The sequence below is a fragment of the Brachyhypopomus gauderio genome, chromosome 3 (genome assembly GCF_052324685.1).
Source record: "Brachyhypopomus gauderio isolate BG-103 chromosome 3, BGAUD_0.2, whole genome shotgun sequence".
Classification (NCBI taxonomy): Eukaryota; Metazoa; Chordata; class Actinopteri; order Gymnotiformes; family Hypopomidae; genus Brachyhypopomus; species Brachyhypopomus gauderio.
Window position 1 is genome coordinate 12,743,968 of NC_135213.1, and position 27,627 is coordinate 12,771,594.

The window sequence follows — 27,627 nt, forward strand, 5'->3', positions numbered from 1 at the left end:
TTTCCATGCAAATGTACAGAATCTATTAATACAGTACTCTCCAATGTATTTATTAGCTTCACTAAATCCACTAAATGAGATTTTAAACTTTAGGTCGTTTGCTCATAAATACTCCCTTACACGATAAATACTCCCATTGCTTTGCATTCTACTCCTATGGTACTGAACAAATTCGTAGTTGCAACACACATCTTTGCACTACTGTGACCCTTAATTTTAGTTTCACGTGCAAGGTCAAAAGACCCTTTAGAGAAGAATCATTGGTGACTAGTGTACTTTAGTCTGGAATCAGGCTTCATTTGAGACTGGAACACTGGATAAGAGAATTCTGGGTAAAGTTGCGCAAGACTTGACAAACTTAACAGATTTCCTATTGCTTTAACAATATATGACACAAATACTCCTTATGATGTCAACATTAAACCAAACAGACCTGACTGCGGGTGAAGAAACGCTCAGCCCCCAGCACGTTCAGACGTGCTTATGAGGTTAGTTGAGTCATGAAAAGAACTTTTGTAAGTGTCCCTTTAACTATAAGAACAGCAGAGGCGTTCATACACCTGTCAGACATTTTAGCCTGTGGTGACCAACGGCTGCATTTCCTGCAGAGGGAGCCCGAGCACTTAAGTGTGGAGAAGACCAAGAACCAGCAGAGAGAAATTAACTGTTTAAGTTTGCATGGCTGGAGAGAGAATTGAAGCGTAGGACAATTTCAGCATCACAACTTTTCAATGTGTGTCCTTATTGCTTTGCACAATTTAATAGCAATTTAGGGTGGGGAATATATATGCCAAGATTAGGAATTAAAGAGAATACCGTGCCCTACACACACCCACAAAGTGTACCGGGACGCTGCCGTTTGTAAACCGTAATGGAGGTTGCAGCATTCCTCCAATGTTTGTCTAAGATTTGGAAGCAAATCACGCCCGATCCTTGCAGGCTGAATCCATTTGCATACACACAATCATTAACTGGTTCACTGGAAATCAGCTAAGGGTTGGTTAGTTGTTCTATAGTAAAAAGTTTTTTATAAATACAGCACGAGTGCTTCACCATCTAATAAATATCAGTAAGGGAAAACAACTTCCCAGGTACATTTGCAACAGGACTAACCACCATTATTTAACATTATATTTAACTGATTTTAATTATTGTATTGTACTCAAATTGTGGGTTTGAGTTTGTAAGCCATCTTTTTATTTTTTGAAATCGATTGGAATTTATTTAATTATTATTGTATTACTACTTTTGTGAAGCACTTTGTAGGTTGACTTGAAAAGGTGCTATATAAATAAAATTTTACTTACTTACTTACTTACCATTATGTTTACAATAGATCTACGCTGGACTACAAATAAAGAAGGTATCCAACAGAGTTAACTCAACTTCTCATTTGTTGTTGATTACATTTCAATAAATCCCGACTCAACCTTTAGTTCATACATATTGGGACAGATGTAAACTATATATATAAAAAAAAAAGCATTCAGTGTCTCATTCAATTAACAAAGCACACCAAGACCTTGCGTCACATATAATAACCTGGGCTTTATTGTCAGATTTCTGTGTGATCACATAACTTTTCACCCCCTCTTTTTTTTCTCAATAATATTTTTTTAATTCTCAATATTTTAATTAAATCTGCCACCAGGCTGGTGTAGAGCCCTGGAGGTTGGTTCAGTTCAGCCAGTGGACTGGGCATTTGAGATCGGGGCTGCGGGCAATCCAGGACCACGGAAGTGCGGCCTTGCCCGATAGCGATCCTCTTCATGGAAGAGACGAAGCAGTATATTCCCAAAGGAAGGCACACCTTTTAACTTGTGGTTTTAGGCCTTGAAATAGTGTGGAGGCCGTCAGATGATGCGATCAGAGACGGAGGTCAAGGAGACTTGAGCTGGCGGTCTCCTGTTGCTCCTGCTCTTGTACACTCGCCGCTGAAGTTCAGCTGAAATGACTCAAGCGGCCTCAGCGACGACGGACAGTCAACGGTGTGTTCGACAGCCAATGGAGCCGACGAGCAACCAAAGAACCAAGTCTTCCAAATTACGCGAAGCGCAAAGTCGCTTCACCACAAGAACTGAAAAAAAAAAAAAAAAAGATACAAAAATAATTGTCTCTGTACAAAGACACTACAATGGGAGAGGAAAACAATATTCATAGTATGAAAAGGAACTGAAATTATACAAAAAAGCAGCAATAAATCATTACTGAAGTCAACAAAATAAAACAAAAAACAAAACGTACAAAAAAGCCACCAACAAAAAAACAACAAAAACAGTGCTTAGTTGAAATGGAAGCGTGAGTCGCTCCCGAGTGAAGACTTCATGACTTGTCTGTCACTTGTTTTGGGATGATTCATAAAAATGGAAGATTCCTGCACTCTGCCCCAATCAACGTTCCTAAATCCTTTAGGTGACCCAAAAACCATAACCCCCCACCACACAACAAAGGAACTAAAATAAACACCTGGGGGGAGGAGGGGGACAAAACAAAAACAAACAAAGACAAAAACAAACAAACAAACAAAAAGCAAAACAATTTGCTGCATCATCTATGTGACTTGCAAAGAGAACTGGCGGAACTAGAGATTGAAGAACCTGACATGGCTCACCGTGTTCACAAAAACAAAAAAACTAAACAAAAAACACCTATAGCTACCCAAACACCTACAACACAGGAAAATGAGGGTACAGTGTTCATGGAAAGGAAAGTGTAAACAGCACAATAAATAGGTAAAACAGCAGGTTTCCTCACCATGCACAATGCAATGACTCCTACGCCTCCTCTTCTGCCCCCCCCCAAACTCACATCAAGTCTCTCTGCATCCCCCCCCCCCCACTTTTTCTTTTGTTTTTTGTAATTCCCAAGTGCAAAACATCAAACAAATCTGTATTCAAGTAACATATATACAAGGGGGTTGGATGGAAGTTTTACAAATATGCATTTACTGTACATTGAATATTTGCCATATTCATAATTTACACATTAATGTTTTCCTATTAACAGTAACAATATATAAAAGGGGAAAGGGGGAAAAGGGGGAAAAAAAAAACCCCCACAAATAACAAAAACACCCCCCAAACAAATGAACAAACATCAACGACAACAACAAAAAGAACACCACAACAGAGATGAGATTTGCCGTCGAGACCCGACAGTCGCCGTGGAAACCCACTGTCCCTTTGCATTCCCCAAAGCAATTGGTGCACAGCACCAAAAGACTGGACTGGGCGGGGAGAAGGTCGCCCAGGCAACGGCTACTACGTCACCTCCATGGCCACTGTGTTTTCCGCTATACTGTTTAGAGATTGCTTTTCTTGTTCATGATTGTCCCTGTAAATAAAAGACACACAGTTAGCATTTATTCCCTTTAAAACAATCGAAGCCTGAATTACACCACACTGCTCATTTACGGCGTCAGAAGCGTGTAGGAACGGTAACTCCGCGCCCAGAAGCCGAGAGGGGACACGAGCGTGTGTGTTGCGTGGGGGACGCTCACCCGGCGGGGACTTTGGGGAGTTGACAGTTGTTGGCGGCGGCGAGTTTTAAGGCGGGCGGCATGCCCCCGAGACTCCTGGGAAGGTGTCGAGCGTTGAGGCTGGCGATCTGGGGCGCGGCTACGGTCAGACGCAGGCTGTTCCCAATCAGAACCTGAGGGGCCGTGTTGGCAGTACTGTTACCGTGGTTGCTGAGCGGGTTGTGCGCGTTGTGGACGGAGCTGGCGGTGGAGTTGGTGCTGTTGGCGGAGGGCAAGCTGGGCGAGGCGGAGGTCGTTGCTGGCGACGGACTTGCGATGATGGAAGGTGACGTAGTGGAGAGCTGTAAGCCCTTATAAACTCCTGAAGGAACATGGCAGGGAAATATAAGACCACAGGCTGGTTCCACCACGCAGAGCGGGAGAGAAGGTGAGGAAGATCACAAACCTGAGGCCTGAAGGACGCCGTTCACTCCACTCGAAAGAACACCGTCCTCTTTGACCTTTAGGGTCAGGAGCTGATCAGATGTCATGAGGGCAGAGGCTGCAAACTGGGCGCTGGCTGAATCCAACATCTTGGACACGGGAGTCTATTGGAGAAAAGCCAAATGTGAGCCAGAACCAGGCGTGGCTACACACACACACACGCCCGCCCACTACTGCACACACACGCCCGCCCTTACCTGGATATTATTGCAGGTTTCACTGGCCTGCTGTTGGACCTGCTCCAGCTGCTGTTTCTGCATTAGAGCCAGCTGCTCCTGATGCTCCTGGTACTGCTCCGCTGTGAACGCTGCCACACACACACACACACACACACACACACACCGCCTCATTAGTGTGCAGCACAAGCATATCACTACATAGTCCTGGGAAGCAAATACACGATACCCTGGAGAGTTATGAAGAATTACTGCATGTTTTGAGTACACCCCAAACACTAGCACCCAGTCTGTGCCTGATGTCTCTAACAGGCCATCTGCTCTTACTGTCCATGTGGAGGTTTAAAGCACATGGCATAGAATTATCCGAAAGGGTACGCACAACAAAATGACATTATTACAAGGCAACAACCTCTAGCCACAAAAATCAACTCTTCCTCATCAAAATCACAAGTCTGTAGGTTAAATAAAAAGAGCTTTTTGGAGAAGGCTGGAGAGAGAGGTGATGCTAAATCCTCTCCTACCCAACTGCATTCACAATATGACTGTACTCAAACGAGTCAACACAGGGTAACATGTAGATGATGGGAGTCTGTGAACGTCATCTGGAGCGAGACACTCCTCTGCAGCGGGAGCTGAGAGAGGCGCTCAGAAGATTGGAGGCTCATCAGTACAGCCAGCCATCAGAGCCCAGCACTCTGGAGCAAAGTGTGCAGACTGCCCCAAACGGGGAGAGCCCAGCACGGGCCAGACTGCCCCGTCTCCCCTCTGCCCGAACCGCTGCTTTCATTTCAACTAGACAGTGCTTTAATGAGGCTTCCTATTTAAAAGCCGGTGAGCCTGTGACCGGAGGAACAAAAACCTCCCACAAGCTAAATTTGCTTCTTTCCCATTTCTGTTAAAGCGTACGTCCATAATTACACCATGTCCACTCCCCCTTTGCATCCATCTGTAGCAGTTACTCAGACCTACACACAGAAAGGTCAGCTGCAACAGAGGCACCAGGCAGGAGAGAACAGCCACCACTTCATTACCTCCACCCCCACCCTCCAGAGAATACACACACCAAAACAATGGAGTTGAACTATTCCACAAATACAGTAATAGCACCACCCACATGCAATTAATGTAGCAGCCCAAGGAACCGTTGACAATTCAAAGCCAAAGCTCTTAGGCACAAAAGCTACAATGTGTGTGTGTGTATGTGTGTGCATCCTCCCTCACCTACTGCTGTGGTCGTGGTGCGGCTGGGCGTGGCAGTGGCGCCCCCTACAGCTGCCCCTGCGCTGGTGCGGGTGAAGCCCCGGAAGGCCCTCCCGGCGGCCGGGTGGCCACTTAACGTCCGTGGTTTGAAGTGCCTCCAGCGAGACGCCTTGATGTTGTGCAGGATCTGACGCAGCTCCGGGGATGAGGAGGAGGAAGAGGAGGAGGAGGAGGAAGAGGCTGCCGACGGGGGAGGGGGTGGACAGGAGGCGGTAGGGGCGGAGCCACTGTGGGCGGAGCCATCCCGGTGAAGAGGGGAAGCTGGAGACGAGTCCTCTACATCAGAGTCCAGACTGTGGAAAACGCCGTCTAGGTCCGAGAAGGCTCGGTCCAGGAGAAATCTGCACGGCGCACAAAGGGCACAGGCAGTCCGTATGTGAGAAGGAGCTTGACTTAACGAAAGAGCGCGGTGAGGGCGGAAACGTGGGCGGAGTGGGGCGCAACACCGTCTCACCTCCCCCCTCGGCCCAGGCGTCGGCGGGCCAGACCCAAGCAGCGCCGCGGTGCCGTCAGGCTGGTGAGGGTGTAGCGGAAACGGGGGTCGCGTGAGCCGCCCTCGGCCTCGCCGGACCACGGCCAGCTGCCCCTCTGATCCAGACGGGCCTGAAGTCAGAGGCAAGTGACATTAACAACCTAGAAATGCACATCTTTCCTCCCCCGTACGTGAGCAGACAGCATTACAAACCAGAGAAATCATGATGTAGAGCAGGGGTGGCCAAGCAGAGACCAAGAGACACTTTACAGCAAAGAGCCACATAGGCACGCTTGAACATCACCCGTCCCTTCCTCTCTCTCTCACACACACACACACACACACACACACACACACACACACACACACACACACACACACCCTCACACCTCTGCTCAGCCAGATTTATGTCACACACAAAGTAATTTTCAACAATGAAGTTTGTGTGCACTGTTGCAAACATACAAACTCTCAGTTCAACCAAGTCCACAAACATAAACAATCATTGTATAGTTTGTCTTGTGCATATTGATTGACCGCGTCTCACCAGCGAGACTCAAAGGAGAATCACAACAGCACAGATGCTTCATGCCGCTAGTCTCCCGTTTTCCACTACGCTGGTCTTAAAAGTGTTAGCGGCTCGCTAGGCTTGTAAACACCACGAAGAGGTAACCGGGCCATGGCACACACCGTTTGTGCTGGTGATAGCGCGGACCGGCTGGGGACACAGACCTCCTCGGACCTGTGGCCCAAGTGCGAGTGCGCCCCAAGAGCCGCACGAAACCCGGCAAAGAGCCGCACGTTGCTCGGGAGGCGCGGGTTGGCCACTCCTGCTCTAGACCGTCAGACACCACAGTACAAACTGAGAGAAGACGGAGGCATGTGTGAGGGGGCAGAGTGAGTGGCAGAGAGGAGACAGTAGACTCACCGCGTGGTACACACAGCCCGCTCTCCTCCTGAAGGCAAACGCTCCATCGGGATCATTCTCCTCCTCAGCCTCCGATGACCCAGAATGCATCTGCAGCGAGAACAGTGCTTAGTTACAAAGGCTAATTTAAGCTCACGGGAAGCTGGAACCAACTGCTATTTCTGGTACTAACTGGCATTTTTATAGCACTGTCAAGAACCTGTAATAAATTTAAAGTAAGAAAAAAAAAACCCCCACCTAACAAAAGCTATGTCTGCACTTACTAATACAGTACATGGGCTGATGTGCTGACAGTGTGCACATGTACATGCCTGTGAGAAAGGATCCTCATCAGAGCTGGGGAAGTCGTACTGGTTGAGGTCTTTGGGGTTGAAGACGGAGGGGCCAGACTGTTGGGGTGTGGTGAAGGGCTGGATCTTGGGCTTTTTCTCATATTTCCTTTTCGTGCGGACCACGTCTGTCTTCTCAGGCTGAAGAACCAGGAGAGAACATCAGGACCGATGGACCAGCAAAGCACACTTAAATGTCGACCATCAATGGACACTCATGTTGAAGCATTCCCATCTCTTAAGAGTTCAGGTCACGGCCTGGTACTCATGACCCCAGGTGATGTGAATCTAACCACTAGAGATCGACACAGCAGCCTGTGATGGAACCAGCCTGGCTAATCCAAACTTCAAACCTGTGACCTGGTACTTGAACAATTACCATGACCTCCCCACAAGCCTTCACCTTAGTCTTGTAGTCCTTCAGCTCGATGTGGTCAGCATGGCGATACTGACTGCTGCTGGCCAGGGGAATGATGGGAATCTTGTATATGGGCGTGGCCATGGCCAGTGCCTCTGCCATGATGTCAGCGCCAAAGTCAGGCAGGCCATTCCTAAACAAGATGGAGCCAGAGGGTTAATCTCTACACACTGAGGGAGGCTGAATCTCAAGCTGCATGGCACCGTTTAAGATCAGAAACATCACACAACTCTTAATTAAAACACACCGAGGTCACCACTTTATATTAGCAGAAGGGAAGTCAAAACTATACTGTGTGAATATGCAAATTACTGTTTTTAAACTCATTCATTTTCATGTGAAAATATCACTGGTTGAGTTTACTAATTAATTCTGCAAGTCTGTTAGACACTCCAGGGAACTGGAAGAAGGGGGGGGGGGGGGGGGGAACTGTGAAGGGCACCCTTGCTTCCTGAATGGAACTGTACAGCTCTCTGTAGCGCACAGGGCGTGCTAGAGAGACCAGAGCCTGTAGCGCACAGGGCGTGCTAGAGAGACCAGAGCCTGTAGCGCACAGGGCGTGCTAGAGAGACCAGAGCCTGTAGCGCACAGGGCGTGCTAGAGAGACCAGAGCCTGTAGCGCACAGGGCGTGTAATACTGTACAATTTAAAATTTGTGGGTGCAATTTGTGATGGTGACATTTGTAGCGGGTAAGCTACAAACATTAACTGAGCAAAATGCTACCGATTGGTTCTACACTAGGGCTGCCATGATTAGTCGACTAGTCACGATTATGTAGACTATTAAAATAGTCGACGACTAATTTAATAGTCGATGCGTCGTGTTTTTTTTTTCTCTCCATACTGCTGCGGTCGCGTCTGCCTTTCTGTCCCTAACGCATATGCGCAGTAGTGGAAACCGAGGTAGACAGTGGACGACATCCCAGGACATTATACAGACTGGTATCATGGCTACCCGGCTACGGAACTCAAAAGTGTGGGATCATTTTCCGTAACCGGGTTCCGAAACACGTGCAATATCTGCAAGGCAGAACTTTCCTTCCACGGCAGCACAACCGCGATGTACGAGCACCTGAAGCATGTTGTGGCTTATTGTGACAATGATGAAGAGGGACCGTCATCTCTGTAATCTAAATCGCTAGTTAGCTGCTAACGTTACGGTAAACAGAGCGTCAACTTTATATTTACTTATCGTGGTAACTGTAAAAGTTAACATTAGTGATGGCGATTTGTTTCATTAGCCTTAGCACGCATTCGTGTGTTTTCTGTAACGTCAGTGAGACCAAAACTTTATTTTTGTGAATAATTCCTTAGTTTCCGGTACCTACCTAATTTGATTTATATGTAGCTACGTTTGATGCCAGAGACAAACGAAAGAAAGAAAAACCTATAAAAAAAAAATTCTTTATTAATGTATTTATTTTTGCGTTGTTTAAGCCAGTGCCTTATACTTATTTTAATAATTGTTGCAACAAGTTGCATATTTCATTAAAGGTTTAATGAACTATGATCTTAATTGTTTTTATTTTTAGCTGAAATCTAATGATGATTATATAATAGCAGTTGCATTCTAGTGTGATAAGCTGTATGTTTTATATTCAATTAACGCACGATCCGATTAGTCGACTAATCATAAAAATTAATCGGTGATTAGTCGACTATAAAAATAATCGTTTGTGGCAGCCCTATTCTACACATGAATTTTTCTCCATCACTCACATATAAATATCACACGAGTAGTCACTATGGTTACAGACTCTGAAGCAGAGGTTTGGGTCTATGCAAGGTCAACACAAGGCCACCAGTGTGGTGGGGGTTTGATTGTGTGGGTCAGAAAGCGTGCACATTTTTTTGTACCTTTTCTCCACTATCTCCAGTGTGAGGTGTAGCAGCTCTCTCTTGCTCTTCTCCCGTTTCTTAATCATCTCCAGGACGGTGACAGCCCTGCTCAGATCTCTCCTCAGTTTCAGCATCTTCTCATACGATGCTTCGTCATTCTTACGGTTCTGCAAGGAGCGAACGGGACTCACTCAACTCAGCCTACTTTCTTGGTGGTGGTGATTTAGGACATTTGAGTCATTTGAAAGCATTTAGAGATTTTAAACACTACATGCACATTTAACACATTAGCATTGCCCAAATGGCATTAAATACAATACCCAATTATGCTACTAAAAAGCTTAACTGATCTATTGCAGGTTTTGAATGAACGGTTAATAACGTGCAGATAAACAGAAGAGAACTCCCCCAGCACAAACATGTCAAACATGATTTTAACTTGGCATAGAGAGACAAAAACGCATGACAAAGGATGCATATTTAATTACAGGGTAATTTAACAAGGGACTACAGTTACCTGTCTAGCATAATAGAGACTGCAACAATCCGAACAATGGAGATTACTTACAAATTTGTCTAAACATAAACATCATTTCTACATCACACGGAGTATTAGGGGACAGCAGGCAACATCAGGCACTCACCTTCCTGGTCTGCATTTTCTCGGTCCTGCGTCTAAACGCCACGTAGGGGTCGTTAGTGCTGGAGCCGTCCCGCCTCTCCTGCTTGACCACTGGGGCTAGAGAGCCGCTTTTACACGACTTCCTCCTCCTGCTCCAGTACTCAAACACCTCCCTGATCAACTCGTCGTCTTCCTTCAGCAGGAGTTTGGCCTCTTGCAGAGTCACCAGCTAGAGTCCAAGGAGAGGAGGCAAAATTTAGTTACAGATGTACCGTAAACACCCAAACCAGCCCTTTATTTGGCTATAAATAAGTAACATGAGAGAGAAAAAACCTTACAGGCCTATACGGTATGTCTGTATTTAATATAACGTATCCATCAATACCACAACTATAATCCAAAATTAAAGGCAGATGGAAAGAAACAAACTTGACTAGCAACAGTAACTGGACTTGAAGTTTCCCAACCCTGATCACCATCTTCTCCTCATCCAATGAGGAGACCACGAGGACAACAACGTTTAAGAGTGAAGCACACTGTGCCAGTGCTGCTGACGGGGACACGTGATGGGCGGCGGTACCTGCTGGCCGCTGCCCTTCTCCAGCCGGTCCATCATCTGCTCAAACTGCAGCGCCCCCACCTCGAGCCGTTTCTGCAGCCTGGTGACAAACGCCTCGTCCTCGGTGTCCAGGTCATAGTCCGGCTGCTCCGCATCCACACTGAGAGCTGCTCAGAGAGACGGGGAGAAATTACAGCAGGATTATTTTTAAAATGGAGTGTCTCTCTCCCTCCCTCTTATACAAACACACCCACCGTCACCCACAAGTTCATTCCATGCTATAACAAGGCCTTTCGACAAGAAAAAAAAATTAAATGTAATGTTTCTGGCTGGAGTCAAACCTGGCTTTGCACAAGGGGAATAAGCAGTGACGATAGTCATTCCAAGTGAAGTGACAACTCTGACTCACTTTTAATAATTGGCAAAACTCCATTCACAGTACTAGTTTGCATGTTAATAAATCGACAAAAACTGAACAAGACCACTGGCAATTTCTCTGTCCCTCTCTCTCTCTCACACACACACACAGGCTTGAGTAGTAAGACATGTCGGAACCTTTTCTCTGCGCCCCCCCGGGTTTCCACCACACCCCTCTGCTCCCCCTCTGATGTGTGTGTGTGTAGGAGCATACTCTGACAGCAGGACACTTCCACCTCCCATTATAAACACCCAAGAAGCTGTCACACTCCTTCACACTCACACCAATATGCACACGTGAATTCACGCACCACATGCATGAGCACACAACTCAAATTTACTAAAACCATGCTCACATTTAGCATTTCTGAAAGATTTCCAATAAAACTTGCTTTCAAACAGCTAGTATTTGGCAAGTACCCACACTCAACTCTGCAGTAATCAAGACTAATTATGTACAGAGGAGCTTTTGAAAAAAGTTGGCACTGAAGACAGAGCCACTTCTGAGAATGAAATGCCTGTTTATAACGCTTTTTACAGAACACTAGCCTACCCCAACTCTTCCCCATAACTGCTGAAAAGAAAGCAGTCCTTCAGACCTTCAAGATGGATTCTTTACCTAGCACAGTGGTTCCCAAACTTTTTCTGCCGTGCCCCCCTTTAGTAGATAAGAATATTTTTGCGCCCCACATATTGACTAGGGATGCACAGATTCACGTTTTTCACATCCAAAACCGATTCAGATATCTGAGGCTTAGTATCGGCCGATACCGATCCGATACAGATCTGATAGAATAAGACAGTGCTGAATCGACTTAAAGCATTTTAACACAGACATACTGAATTACAAATTTATTGAAAACTCTGCACCAGTATAGCACACTTAAACACACATAAAAACATGTAAAAACAACACAACTTGCATTTGTTCAGTCAGTGCAATTATGAATATAACACTGAATGTAAAATAAATAATACCAAAGAACCTTAAACTGACAAAAACAATAGGTTCACAACTTTGGTCAAACATGAAAAAAATTAACTGCAAGAAACCTTTGAAATTGTTCAGGAATTCTAAATATAATTTAAAATAAATAAGGAGATGAAATAAGAGAAACAGCTATACCTATGAGGCTAGTTTGCTAGCGCAGACATCACGCATAGCACAAAGCATTTAACGGCCAGAAATGTGTACTGTCTCTTTAAGGGAGCGAGTTGTTGAGCGCGCGTATGGAATATTGTTGTTTTTTTAGCTTTCTGCCGTAGACCGACTCAGACCACTGCTCTTTATTTTATTTCTGTAAGTAACACTTTCAATGAGCTTTGGACAACTCACCAGTTCATGTATGAACAGTCAAGTAGTGCTGGAGCCCAGCTTTATTTTGGTCAACCAGCAAATAAACCGACTAAGTGTAATACCACCAGCACGAGTACGAGTCAGTGATTCACCTCTCCTCTGCGTGCTTCGTGTTTCACTCGCCTGTTAACTGTACAAGTTCACTTCTATCCGGGACAGAGTGGATATTTAAGGTTGAACTAACTCCTAAAAGCGTTACAAGCGTAGAATTAAACTGAATAGATCTGTTTTTATGGTCACATTGTCACAGATTCCCGATCTAGAATTTTTTCAGATATTAATATCGGAATCGGTGCATCCCTAATATTGACACATGTGCACGTTTTACTTCCAAGCTCCGCGCCCCCCCTGCAATAGCTCCGCGGCCCCCACTTTGGGAACCACTGACCTAGCATAAACACAAAAACACACACACTTTGGGTACGACAATGCCCTAATCTTCCTGATGTCAGATAAAAAATAAATAAAAGTACAGTTTCAGTGCAAAACAGCTACACCCCTGGGGGAGTCAATATTCCCACACCCCAACGGTGGCCATGGCGATTATCCAAAGACCATGTGAAACAGTTGATGGTAGAATACAGCAATGTCACAAACTGAAAACTTGGGCCTTTTCTCAGTGTGTTTGTAGCCCAACCATGACATTTCTGCATATTTAAGAAGCACAAGTGCTATGTTGCTGTAGAATCAAGTATTCTGGGATAGAAACTAGGCTTAAAACAATTAATATGTGCAAACACTTTGGCACCCGTCTGTCAATACTTGGTATCGCCTCTGTTGACAGCAATAACAGAACCCAAATGTGCACTGTAGTCAGTCAGGGGTCTTCATGTGGAGTCTTGTGGAGTAAAACTGGCATCTAACATTTACTGCCTGTTCAAAATCTCTCCAGAAGTGTGAAGGCCATGTCACGCATGTGTTGGATAACTGCTAATTTGAAGTTACTGATGTGTTCATGATCAAACATTTTAAATGTTATTATATCTCGATTGCCTTAATTTAGTATTTGAAAATTATTAATCAGTATTTCGGATGATGACCTTTGAAGACAAATGAAGTGCTTGCTGTCCAAAAAAAGGTGTAAAATAAATATAATCCAGTTTTGTTTGATATGTCTACTGTAGTGAATTCATATCCTCACAATGGGGAAAATTCATAAAACGTAGCAGCAGATTTAGCAGCACATTAAAAGGCACGTACCACAAAGACATTTTCTAATTCGTAAATGTGGATTGCAAGTTTGCGTCATCTATGGTGGTGCTGAATTTTGTTCTCATTTCCATATGTTAGTGTTTCATAATAGAAAAGAGCTCTGCAAATAAACAGCCATGGCCACACAAGAGTTGTGTGAAATTGCCAATTTGCTTTTCTCTCTGCATTTCTGTGTTGTTCTAATACATATAACGGAAATAAACATGAATAACAAAACATGTGTAATTATAATAATTGTCTGGGAGAAATGCTTCATTTTCTGGCAAGATTTTAGGGGCGTCAAACGCTTTCAGCCATGACTGTACTTGCCCTCCTATCAGTAAATTGTACAAAGCCAAAAATGGATTATGGTTTCTCCAACAAAACTTGGTCATGCAAGGCATAAACAAAATCCTGCATATGCAACTTATTTTATTTTTTAATGAGCATGATGGGTAACCATGCAACTCCAATAGTAAGAATACACAAAGAGGAAGGTGACCTGCTTGTTCAGGATCTCAATACTGTGAACTTTTGTCATAACTTTTGACTGTGGAGACATTGTTGCTACTCTGCCACAATTTAGAATTATTATTGAGATTGTGAACTGTGCCGTTCTCATCTTGATCAAACGCAAAAATGTTAGGCCAGTTTTCAGCAAATCACTGGAGATATTCAGTCTGGGGACAGTCACCAGTCTCGTGGGGTCTTTAAATGTGCATGGCCTCAAATACATGTTGATTGGTGTTCATCTTGGGCACAGGCTAGACACTGAGTGCCATAAAGGGAACTGTGTTTTCATGAAGTACATCTAAATTAATTGCTGCAAATTGATATATACACTTTTGGTGGCAAGTACTACAATGGGTCCGGATGTGCAATTTTACAATCCAAGATGCACTATTTGTGAGATTAAAATGGTGTCACGCCTTTTCCCATTTTTAACTGAGGAAAGAAACACTTTATCATTCTAATGTGTAGCGTGGCAGAGTTTACTGAATGCCATTTAAGATGTCGGCATTTTGCAATTAAATGGATATGACCTTGAAAAAGAAGTCAAGCTCATTAAAGCTGCATGAATGTAAGAAGGTGTCTTAAGGTGACATGTTGGAATAGACTGCTTTAAAAAATAAAGGGTCTTCCAGAGGAATAAGTGATAAATAAATATCAGATAAATACGGACCACCGCACATCACAAATCTGGAGTATCAATACGAGCGTGTGCATCACAAGAAAGAATCCTAAACATTTAGAAGCATGCTCATTTCAATCATTCTTTTACAAATGAAGCCTCCTTCAAAAAACACCAAAGACATCAAGAATAATGAAGCCGCAGCCAGCATTCATGTTTACCCTTCAAAACATTCAATTGCACAAATCTTTTAACTTTCACAAAGACAACCCTTGTGATGAGGCACTGAAAACAAGAGACAGCTGGTATCCAAGCAACACCTGACGTGCACGCGCAATTCACGAACACAGCTCGCATGCCGGTGTCCTCCACACACCTGAAGGATTGACCTACTCCCAAATCTACATTCAAGAGAAGTCCTGCTAGACAGATTCATCATCAAACGTCCTTCTCCTTAATTAGTATTCGCCAGGCATGGGGAGCGGAGTCCCACCCCCCACACAGAGTACACTCACGCTGGATGTGAATAAGCTGCTTTGGCATCTTGAAGTCTCCTGGGTAGAGGGACTCATAGTAGGGGATGTTGCTCTCGGCTTCGGGCACTGGGATCACCATGTTGTCTCTTTTCTCCCCATACACCTGCTGTGCTGAGATAGCCCGCTGGAGATGGTGCTCCTGCACGAAACCCAGGAAGAGAACGGAAATCAGCATCCGCACACAGGTTTGACCAAACTCAAAAACACAGCTTGTTTCTTCATGCAGGTTATTAATGAACAAACGAACATACATGTATGACATATTGAAGTATAACCATTGGGAGAGGCAGGTTGAGCACAATAGCAAGATCAGATGAGACAGTAACGATGACTCAAAGCATAAACAAACAGGACACAAGCTAAATTATGCACATTAGCAATTACATTAGGCGTGTTGGATAATTTAACCCCATTAGCTTTTGCATAATGATTATGCTACGGTTCTACACTGTTCTGCAAGTGTTCTGCATATTTCCATTTCTTGTTTTGACCCCGACCCCTTGGAGCAGAGTTATAAGGGGTAGTGCTTAAAATCTTCTCATGAAATGGCACAGCCATTCAAGAACCAGATATCATCAGTAGTTACCGATGCCTTTTAAACAGACTTGCCAAATGTTTTGCCAGACATTTCTAACATTGGCTGTGAGCTCTCTCACAATGGCTATAGCTATGGACTAGGCTTCTTTTTGTTGTTGTGTGCAGGTATCATTCACAACGTCAATTTCATGCAGTCAGTCAAGACCAAGTTAAGAACATATAGCGCTCTAAAGGCTCACTGCCGGGCTGCACTGATATCAGAAGGGCCAGTTGCTGGGACGTCAGCAGACTACTACAATTTTTAATGCTTGTTATGAAAAGGACCACAATACATTGAAAAAAAACATTGGTTCTATATTGGATTTGAAAGGCATTCAGAGAAATCTCTCATTCCATTGTATTTGGAGCATCCCACTGGAAAGGCTGTGGAGGGCCATGTTACCTTTCTTACCCTCCCTGAACAAGACCCTGGACACCACTCCACCCTCACCATGAACACGCCTATATGGAGGCCCAAGGGCCGGGGTCAGAGGAGCCACAACGTGTGGCCTTTATCAAAATAGTGTTTGGCCAACATAATGGAAGAAAAAGATTCTCTTCCACCCCTCCAATCAACATTAACATTAAATACAGGCTACACCTTCATGGTGAGGACAAACATTCTCTCACTTTTTTGGTGTCCAAAACACCCTGCTTGATTTGACATGGGTACCCGTCAGTCACCATTATGCCAATATTTACTGGGCTGAGAATGGCACCCTCCAACATCTGATCTGGGCCCACTGACCGAGATGGGGGCCCACTGCCTACTGGGGCTCTGGTATGGGAGACATGGGACTGTAATTCTAATTAGAAATGGGATGCCCATGTCAACCAGGGGCTCTAAGTCTATAAAAATGTGCAACTAGCAAAAATGGAAAAATCTTTAGTGCAGAATTTTTATTTGCACTAATTATAAATGGCAATGAATATATTTAAGGTGAACTTGATTACAGCATTTAATGGAAACGGGTTGAAATAATCGTAGGTAGCAACTACGATAACTAATGACTAATATTTATACCAGCTGAAGTTATATATAAAGTTATTTTATATGAAGTTTTAAAATAATGCTCTCTAGCTAGATCGACAACTCCAGTAAGTAAAGTAAACAGCATACCTGCTTTCCATACTACAGTGTAGCCAAAAGGTTCAAGCTGTTTAGCCTTTTATTTGTACACACTATGGTTACTAGTTGGTCATTATTTAGCAACGTCAGACCTGTGCTGAAAGAGAACTGAAATAAATGACTGCACATGACCATGCAGAAACCAGCAGGCAAGACATATTGAAAGGCGTTTTCTTCAAACATTCATTTATTAGGAGAATTACACAACAGCCACTCTGGTATGCCTAACTACTTTTACAGTGGGATTCTTGGAAATGAACACACAGTGCTAGTTACAAGTCACAGTGAGGACTCCACATGGAGAATTTATGAAAGCATTCTTATGAAAGAATCAAACCTTTTGCTCTGCTGGCTTTATGCATGAAATGCAACATTCTTCCAGGTCAGTGGGTGGAAACGGTTTTTCGGGTAGTTACATGAAAAACATTTGACATGACAAATCAGGTTTCAAATGTGGTCAGGCGCACCACGGTGTCCCCTCTGACTCCGCAAATGTACGGGCCCTTAAGCAAAAATGTGGATGACTTGAGAGACACAGCATCTTGACCCACTGAGCCACTCACTGCTGCAAATGCACTGAATCAGTGGCTGAAAATGGGTCTTATGGAAACCTAACCTACTGAGGCACAGCCTGGGCTACTGGAGGCTACGCTAGTGAACTGATAACTTTGACATTTATCATGTTACTGTAAACAATCACATTAGAGTTCTGAAATGAACTCACTATAGGCAGGCAGCTGAAGGGTTAAAATGTCTACCGTTAATTGACCCAATTGTCAAGGAAAGGACTGAGAGACTATAGATGGGGAGAGACATCTTTTCATATACAACACCAAAAAAGCAAAGTATGCACCAGATACATTTTAGCCAGACAGGACATACCCACTGATTTACACAACATTAGAAACCAGAAATGTATTTAAAAACAAAGAAATTGTGCCAGCTCATAAACGTCAACACACTTAAATGTTTAAGAAGGCAAAGGGTTTTACTGGTGAATGCAGAATTGCTAAAACTGATGAATGTAAATAAATTTCTTCAGAGAGACAAGGCTTAGCAAAAATGGTAATTTTACCCAACTAAATGTGATCATACAAACACAATACAAACCAAAATCCCACAGCACAAAACTACAGCAATTAACCCCCCCCCCCCCCCCCCTCCCTTAGACATCTTAAATGGTAGCATTATTTAGGGAGAGCATTCCTGACAAATGAAAGAAAAAACAAGCTATTGATGTTAACAACCCCCCCCCCCCCCCCCACACACACACACACACCTTTGCTCTCTGCCCCAAGTCACCAACTTTTCATTTGTCTGACGCTTACTCGCTGAGAAAATTAATTCTTTTATTCACAAATCTTGAGATGGCACGCCAGTTTTTCTGCTACCGCTATCTTGTTTTTGAATGTCACCTGCTCTGATATTTTTCATTAAACACCACTGTGTAGATGAGGTTTAAGGTAGTTTAAGCATTATAGGCCACTACATGCTATTTTACAGATGCCACTCAGGGATATACCATATAAAAAAACCCAAACACCAAAAACACTGCTTACAAGAAGTATTTAATTTTAGTCCCATCTGTTGCCTTGCGGTGTCTCAGTCAGATGTTATTTACTGCCTTGGTCATCACCTTCATGGTCCTCAGCGCGCACACACACACACACACGCTGTCTTTGCTCAGTATGGACACCTCACTCGCAAAATCTTCAGTATGGTCTGTGAAGACCAGTACCACTATAAATGCAGACCAGGCACTTAAATATGCAGACCAGGCAGAGAGAGACCATCAATAGAATAAGTCTTAAAAACCAACTAAGAACAGAGGTTAATTGACATTTGCTTATTCTCCGGCTTCTTATACAAAAATATCAAATCTACTTTAAAAGGCAGCAGGCCATTTTTTTCATGCTGGCAGGATATGTAAGAGCCATAGAACAATTAGCCCAACTTCATGAGTTTAGAGGAGGCGAGTACTTTATTAGGCTGGGTTTTCAGACTCCATTTCTGCTCTTCCTCCATTCAACCGAATGAATTCCACCTGAATTTCCTTTACTTCACAGCCAAAATGGGAATGTCACTTCTTTTTTTTTTTTTTTTTTTAAAGAACAGATTAGAAAACAAATCACTATAAGTTGCAGATATGGCAGAGAACAGTGCCAAAATGCTACTCCATCTCATGTATATGCTCATTTGAAGGTATGTGACTTGTAATCCTCACTGGGTTCTTAAAATAATAGCAATGGAAATCATGCGTGCATATACATGGATATTTGCATTTGAACGTACATTATCGTTATTAGGAAGAAAACACTAAAGTCAAACTAGCCCAGCTGTTATCATGTGAGCTGAGAAAACAAACCTGGCTGTCAGCACTTCTAAAAAGGGCTGTTGTGCTATGTCCAGACTGTGTTAATCCTTAAGCCTAAAGTTCATTAGAGAGCTTTCAGGCTACCAGTCACTAAATAAAATGCATTTGTCATGTACTTTCCTCCCTGATGTAGTCCTGCAGCTATAGCCATCCTTAGTACTTACTGCTCACAGATTCAACATCTTTCTCTGACTGCACACAAGGCTGACTTGTGGATATCTCGCCTTACTACGAGTAAATATCACCAAGTTGTTATACTTGTTATATTCTGACTCCCTGTCTCTGAAAGCTCATGACAAGAATCTAGGATTGTGTCGTTCTTGATTGTGATATGGGTTCAGGAACTATATGTCCACAGAACATCACGCCACCTACACAATTGCTCAGTCGTTTGTGACACTTACACAACGTCACCAACAGAAACAAACAACGACCTCCGAATACCCTAAGCCTGCTGGAATCTTGAATGTTTACTGGCATCTTTAAGAATTAACATTTTTTTCCTTTACTTTTACAATTTCCTATCTAAAATTTCCCTACATCGGATTCATTGCAAATGGCATCACATGGGTCATTCATAAACCTTTGCAGCATTTAGTCAGACTACTTGTTCCAGACTACTTGTACTTCCTTTTCTAAAACCCTGAGGTAATTCTGACTTTTAACCACACTTTTGGTCAAGCATGTTGTAAACTTGCTTTTGAAGCGCTACGCAGTCCAATTACAGTTTACAATTGCATTACCTTAATTCTCAATTAAAACAGCCAATTCAGCTGCACGTCTAAACCCCGTCACACATTCATACGCTGACCTCCTGACACGAGGAGCAACTCCAGTGCTATAGACAGCAACTCAGAGTTCTTGAACGAGAAAGTGTCACTCAGCAAAAGCAATAAATTACAACACTAGGGCCAGAACAAATCAGACTGCTCCCAATTTCCCACACTCAGGAACTGAGAAATAATTCCTAACGTTTGATAAATCGTCTTCTTTTAGCCTTCCTTAACGCCTACCCAAGTAACGGGCAGACTAACGTTAAACGTTAATACAAACTTGTACTAAACAGCAACCTCAAACTTGTCAACTGCCAACTTGATTCCACTTACGCCAATACTTCCAGAACAGGCACAGAACTTTCTTGTGTTCCCACTCATCCTTCCCTTTCCCTCCCCATGACTAATGACTCTGGGTTGAACTCTTGGAAGCAGAAATCCTTTACATAAGGAAGCAATTAGTAGAGACCAGGGGCAGACTTCCTCCAGTCTGCTTCTGTAATGCTGAACGTTCCCAACCCCAGCTGTTCTCGCTCATCTCACTGGACAGAGGGCGAGAGATTGAGCGAAGATTTTTTTCCTCTTGCATATATACGACTGAAGTACAAAAGGACCTGATTATCTCCAGATATGACACAGAGCAGAGAATAAGACAGCTGCATACGGCTTTTCCTGTTTTTTTATTTTTATTTATTTTGACATGTAATGTTTTGTATGCGAATAACCCACCTCCAAAGAGTAGTACTACAGAAATCTTACACTGAAGCCATGACACAACTAACCAGAAGAAATCTGTATTCTTTAGCCAACTTTAACCACATGAGAAAGCTGTTGATGGAAATGGGGGGGGGGGGGGGGGGGGGGGTTTTGACCTCAGCAGCTAGCTAACGACAGACGCCCGTGTCCACACTAGCAGTAAATGCCGACCACCCTGCTGCCTGTGGTGAATGTTTACACGGTCTTGGCATTCTGGCTGGGAAGCAGGGAAAATCTGGGTCAAATTTAACCGCAGAACTTCCATGAACTCTGGCCCAGACTAGACTAAAAGAAGTCTGGGTTACTTCTACATACACATGAAACGCGTGACTGTCAACTAGGCTACATGCTACAAGGACACAGCTACTGCCAACCTCCATTCCTTTACCATGTACTTCTAGTTATAGATATCCAAAAGTGACCTTGAAATATTAAACGCAAAACATGTCTGGAAGAAGTCTTAATTACCTCCTTCATCAGGCACCTTTTGTTTGGTCAAATCTAAATCAATGGTTGGCTTTCTTTATGTAATTGTACTAGACAGATCACAAAGTCCTCGTATTTAGTAGACTGAAGCATGAATCATGGACCAGTGCCATCTTTCACAAGTTTTATTTCATCTCAAGCATGACCATTTTCTTATGCCAAATGTCTTCATTCAGGCAGGTGTAAGCAGTGCAAAAATATTACACTGCGTTTTCCTTCTAGTCATTAATTGGAAGAACGCAACGTCAGACTCGCATGTGTGGGCCCATTTAAACAATCACATACGAGCAGTGACGTTTCCCATCTTTACAAACATGTGCAGACTGAAGTAATGTGCCAAAATTTAATTGCAATTCTCAGCATGCACAGGTCTCTTTCCATCGGCTTTCTGGAGTGCATGGAATGCATATACATGTATACAGGCACACACGAAAAGACGATACAGCCCTATCTAGTATTCTCCAATCCAAGCATTCGAGTTTTTCAGTTAAGACAAGCACAACATACCATATTTCATGTCTTAACCTGCAGTGAAACATAAGTGGGGTAAGGGGTGTCAAGTCTCCATAATGCGCTTATACATGTCTAGTGTTCATGAAGCATATAGTGTTCATTATTCATTAGTTAGTCCCACAGAGGATATCAAAGATATGATGCAATGACTGCACAGGTATCCCACCACTCTCTCCGGCACATGAGTCTTTTCAAAGACAAGTTAGCGTGTAGGCCTGTCAAGTCTGAATTCTAAATTCGCACAGACTGATGGTACAGCCACTCGCCACCAAGTCAGACAGATGATCAGGGGTGTGGCTGTGGTCAAAGAGCAGTGCTGAGGCGCCAGACAGGGCATCAAGAACTGCAGCTGACTTATCACTTTAGTTCAATGGACAGGTCACTTGTAAACGTCAAACATTTGCAAACTCCTTACAACCCTGACCCACCCCAAAGCATCTAATGGTCAGCAAGGATGCCTGCAAATTGCAAGCCACTTCCTCACTTCCCCTTTCCATGCAAAAGACAGTAACAGTAAAGTAAAACCATTAACCGCTCTTATAAAATGTGCATCTGGCCAGTACAAAGACAACGTGCCAACATATTTTAGGAACTGAACCTATATCAAGTAAAGACTAGCATGTAAACTGATGTGAGCAAATTCTCTCCATCAATAGTACCAGTCTTCTGTACTTGTTAGCATAAGTTGAAGTCTATTCTCAATCTTTGAGTGCTTCAAAGTTTTACTTGATTACACATTAATTTACCTGAAAGTCAGTAGTAACATGTAATGCCACAATTATGACCAAGTATCATTTACCATTAATCACTGCAGCACAAGCATTCTGTATACAAGTGTATTATTCTCAGGGTGGCACAAAACACCAGATAAATGGCTTTGTCCCGTGTACACTTGCCAATAATCCAGCAGTGGCTCTCAAACTGAGGCCAGTCATCAGGAACACCAGTAAAGTAAGTGTGAGAACACTTCTACACAAAGCACTTTGTTTTATGACTAAGAAATGTGGTACCAATATATCTGCTACCAATGATCACTCAACATTAATATTTTAAGGTCCATGTCAAATTTCTCTATTCTCTAAGTTACTGCTCTATATTTCTCTACAGGTAACAAGCCTCTCCAATACAACTGTGAAATACAGGCTTCACCAAGGACGTTCAGCTGTGATGGGTGTCTTCTGTATATCAAATATGGAATGTGGTCCTCTCTCAAACATCAAATACAACCAATGCAGCCATTTTCTAACCCAAGTGTGGGATATGGCATGAGGTCAATGCAGTACACATGTGCCCTGGACTGTGAAACACTATTTTAAAGAAATATTAACTGTGCATAAAGTATTGGTGCAACAAACCAGTGGATAACCTAATGGTAAGGTTGCAGCAAACTTGCCAACATCCTCAAACTTAACTGTGGCAAGAAAGTCAACAGTTTTGCAAAAAAAAAACCCTAACGAATTCAATTAATTGTTATTACAAGACACACAATTAAGAGAAAGGAGGTAAAGCAATGCCACAAGATCTGTATTAAAGATGTCCTGAAATCAGATTTAACAGCAACATTACATTAGAATTAAAATAAACAAACAGTCTCCATTTGAGCCGAGACTGAGGAACAAATGCGAGAATTACTACGTTAAAAAACAAACAAACAAACTTGCTCCCGGATTAATCAGGATTGGAACCTGTACACAGCATCTACCGCTGCTGTCATCCATGCAAATGCACGTCACTTGCACGTCTCCGCTGCGCCCTCTGGCCGTCGCTCCCCGCAACGGCACCCGCGCTGAATCCACACCGAAGCGAAGCGAATGTCAACAAAATGGCGGATCTGCCATAGTCACGTGACTCCTTTGTGTTTTGCAAACCAATTCGTAGCCAAACAAGCGAATACAACACGACAATTCCACCCAAAATCGAAAGATAACGCGTTCACTTTCACGTACAGGCGAAAACATTTGATGCACTACGCGTAACCGACAGTATTTATCGTGAAGAAAGAAAACGGAGGGGCGGCCATTTTGTGCAAACTTGCGCAGGCAGTAGTAGGGCGCTCCTTATATAAAAAATAAATTGTGCACATCGTCTATTGCGTTTAAAAAACGTACCGATTCTTCCTCCTTTTCCATCCCGGTTGGCATCTGCGGTACTGCCCGATTGATGGAGGCATATTCGTGCAGGTCTGGTAAATCCTCGCAGCGGAAGACGGGCAGGGGCTTGGTAGCGTCCAGCGCCCGTGCCCGAAACGACAATTTACTCATTTTATATCGAAATATTTAGCATAAATCTAAGAGGTCCCCTTAAATTCACAGACGAAATATGTACAGTTCTCATTGATGAATCTGTGACGTTCCTCGGAGTCAGTTGTTTGACTGATTTCAAAAATATGCGTCCGGCGAGAAGAACGGAGCCGGAAAGGCCCGGATCTTGGTCGCTCTCTCTCGGTCTCTCTCTTCCGTAGAGCCGCTCCGTCTCCCTGGTTCAGCACGCCATGGCCAACATGGCGGACATTAAAAACTCTTTAACTCTCGGTTTGCTTCCTGCGGCCCGACCCCCCTCCTCCTCCTCCCGTTCACACCAGCCATTCCCACTCGGTGTAGCACGCGTGCGCGCCCGCGACGCCCTGAGGGGTGGAGGCGGTGGGGGATGGGGAACCACGCTGCACATACACGGGGCTTTATGCCGGCTCCCACAACTGGCTTGGGTCGCCTCTGTCCCGCATCTGGTTTATACTACACACGGGATATTTCAGTTATGTACAACACTCCGTTACGGCGCAGTGAGTCACCAACTGTCCACAATATAGTATGCAATCGACCTGCATAATATCAAACTGCTACCAAATTTAAAATACATCTTAAAAATCAAACATATCTACGAGTTTTTATTATTATTACAAAATTGTAGCAGTGTATATTTAAAGAGAGTCTTGCTTTATTTGTAACTTTTGGATGTTGTACGATAAACTCAAGTCTGTTTATTACAGTAAATACATTTGCTGTAGTTAACCCAATACTAGTGCGGGATAAGGGGCTTTAAACGCCGGGCGCTTGTGTTGGGAGACGTCGCCATCTGCTGGAATTACATGGAAACGCCAATTACAGTTACAGTGACGCAATTGCGTATCCTGCAGGCCACGTTGCTCGTAGTGGGATGGAAGTATGGAAAACCAAAGCTGCACCATTAAAGATATGCATCAACTATCCCAATATTTTCTTGATAATAATCACTATTAGGATGTGGTGCTGCACTCATTTCATTTTAGAAGAAGAAAAAAAAAAAGAAGGGGCAGTCATGGCCTGGCGGTTAGGGAACTGGTCTTGTGACCGGAGGGTTGTAGGTTCAATTCCCAGACCTGAGGCCATGACTGAGGTGCCCTTGAGCAAGGCACCTAACCCCAACTGCTCCCCGGGCGCCGGGCTAGAGCTGCCCACCGCTCTGGGCCTGTGTGATCCACAGCCCCCTAGTAATCACTAGTGTGTGTGTGTGTGTTCTGACTGCACATATGGGTTAAAAGAGGAGGACAAATTTCGATTGGGGTGTAAAAATCACAATTGACAAAATATGGCACATTTCATAAACTACTTTCCCTTTCAGGAGGTGCAGTGTTAATGCAAATACCCTCCCCTCCATTTTCTTGAAACCATTCCTTGCAAGTATTCCTCTAGCACACCTGAGCAAGAGCAAAATGCTAGAAAGACCAGGCTCTTGGGCAAACTCCCAGGGAGCAAATCATGTGTGAAATATTATAATATAATATAATACACACACACACACACACACACACACACACTAGGGGTGTCACGATTCTCTAAATCCTCGATTCGATTGTATTTCTGATTTTAGGGTCACGATTCAATTCGATTCTCGATTTACAGCAGAGAGGCCTATGCCAGTTTTAGATTAGTCTATGGCAGGGGTCGGCAACCTATGGCACACTGAGGCATAATCACTGGCACGCTCCATGCTGGACCAGCATCAGCAAAAAAATATATATAATAAAAAAATTTCAGACAGAGAGCACGATCCTCCAATCGAAATCGTTCCTCAAAGCTCTGCACTAAGCTCCCGCGCCACAGACCCGTGTTTAAATTTGTTTAAATAACCATAACGGCCGCATGGCGTTGCGTGTGATGTAATCCCTGAGCCACGTCAAGGCTGGATTATACTTTCGCGAGTGACTGTAGCACGCGACTCCGCACACCTCGCGCAAACGGCGGAGGCATTTATATTCTTTGCAGTGTTCTCCAAAACGATATGTGGTAGTATAAAGAGAAACCCCTCAAAAACAGGGGAAGGAACATTTACCTGATGAAAATTAATGTTGCATTGTGTTCCAGGTTTGAAAAGTGCTGAGATTTAGGCTAAAGTACTTGAAAATGCTTGAAAGTGTAACTACTTCGTTTCACAACAAATAGCTATATGACTGAACAGTTCTCTTGTATTACGTTAACAAATACAAGCCTCTTGTAACTCCAGGACGAAACATGAGAGAACGTGAAGACGTTAAGATCGGGCGTTTTGAAAATAAACAACCATTAAATAATGTGACAAAAAAGTGAGTATATGTATAAATATTTAACTTAATTAGGTGCTTTAATTCCACCTTCTTAAGGTGTATGAGCCCAGAAAACATGACTTGGTTCATTGTGCTGAAGCACGGCGCGCGCAAAGTTACAAAATTCGAGAGGTGCACGACCTTGCGAATCGCCAGCGCGCACGGGCGGAGCCACCGCGATTACGTCATTTTCAGCGCGCGGACCCTCACGACGTGTCTAGTTTAAACCAGGCTTTACTTTGAGTAGTGTGGGTGCTTGCGTAGCTTAGAGGGAGGGATCGTCGATCCTCTTTTTGACTTCGAGGCTCGAGATCGTGACAATTTCGATTTAATATCGAAATCGTGACAACCCTAACACACACACACACACACACACACACACACACACACACACACACACACACACACACACACACACACACACACACACGAATATGCAAGTCGTTCTTCATAAGTACATCTGACAAATATGGAAAATGCAAACCTAACTATGATTTGCTACAAATCATGTCAATAGAGCAGTACCCATATCCTCACAGTTACCTTCAAATAATCATCTGAAAAGGGTGATTATAAATTAATCATCACCTGACACATGGCAAACCCCTAAGGAATATACAAACATCAGCTTTCAACATCAGGTTTCCATCACTCAAGGTTACCAGAGATTCACCATGGAGCCCTGGATTGACTCACTATTAAGCCTGTGTATGGAAGAAAAATAGTTCCATCGGATTTTGAATTCGTATTTGAAGCACTGAATTTGTTTGCCCTTGAATTTGAAGCTCTGAATTTTTTTTGCACTGAAATTATGCATCTGAATTTTGTTGCCTTTGAATTTAATGCTTATTAAAATACAATGAAAAAAAAATCGGGCGTTAAAAAATTCAAAAGATTTTTTTTCAAGTTGCTCGAATTCGATTGGTCAAATTTGGCTCACAAAATACGCGTGCAAAATTTCGCGTGCTAAAATACGAGTTCAAAGATATTCAGAGTAAACATCCGGGACACAAAGGATGAGCAATCGATTCAAGACTCCAATCGAACCAAATCCAACCAATCACGCTCCACTGGTCACGGCGCTGTTTGAAGCCACAGGCGGAGAGAGAGTGAGTTATGTCGGCGCACGGGATCGGCTCCTCTTCGGTGAGTGTATTTACTCCTTTATTTGTCTATTGTGGTGTTTTTAAGATTCAGTAAGATACAGTAAACGACGTGTTGCACATCAGAGGTTTGCGCTGGACTGATCTTTTTTTTTACTC

At 43.5% G+C, this 27,627-nt stretch overlaps 1 protein-coding gene across 1 annotated transcript; it reads right to left on the reverse strand.

Moving 5' to 3' along the window:
* Positions 1 to 1,528: 1,528 nt before the first annotated feature.
* Positions 1,529 to 24,552, reverse strand: epc1a (enhancer of polycomb 1a). The gene is made up of 14 exons (XM_076999605.1): positions 23,916 to 24,552; positions 15,180 to 15,339; positions 10,589 to 10,734; positions 10,031 to 10,237; positions 9,405 to 9,553; positions 7,533 to 7,680; positions 7,112 to 7,270; positions 6,801 to 6,890; positions 5,855 to 6,003; positions 5,362 to 5,741; positions 4,159 to 4,268; positions 3,924 to 4,065; positions 3,500 to 3,839; positions 1,529 to 3,333 (listed from the first exon to the last, which is right to left on the reverse strand). The coding sequence occupies exons 1-14, from the start codon at positions 24,066 to 24,068 to the stop codon at positions 3,261 to 3,263; spliced, it is 2,406 nt and encodes an 801-aa protein (XP_076855720.1). The 5' UTR covers positions 24,069 to 24,552; the 3' UTR covers positions 1,529 to 3,260.
* Between the last annotated feature and the right edge of the window lie 3,075 nt (positions 24,553 to 27,627).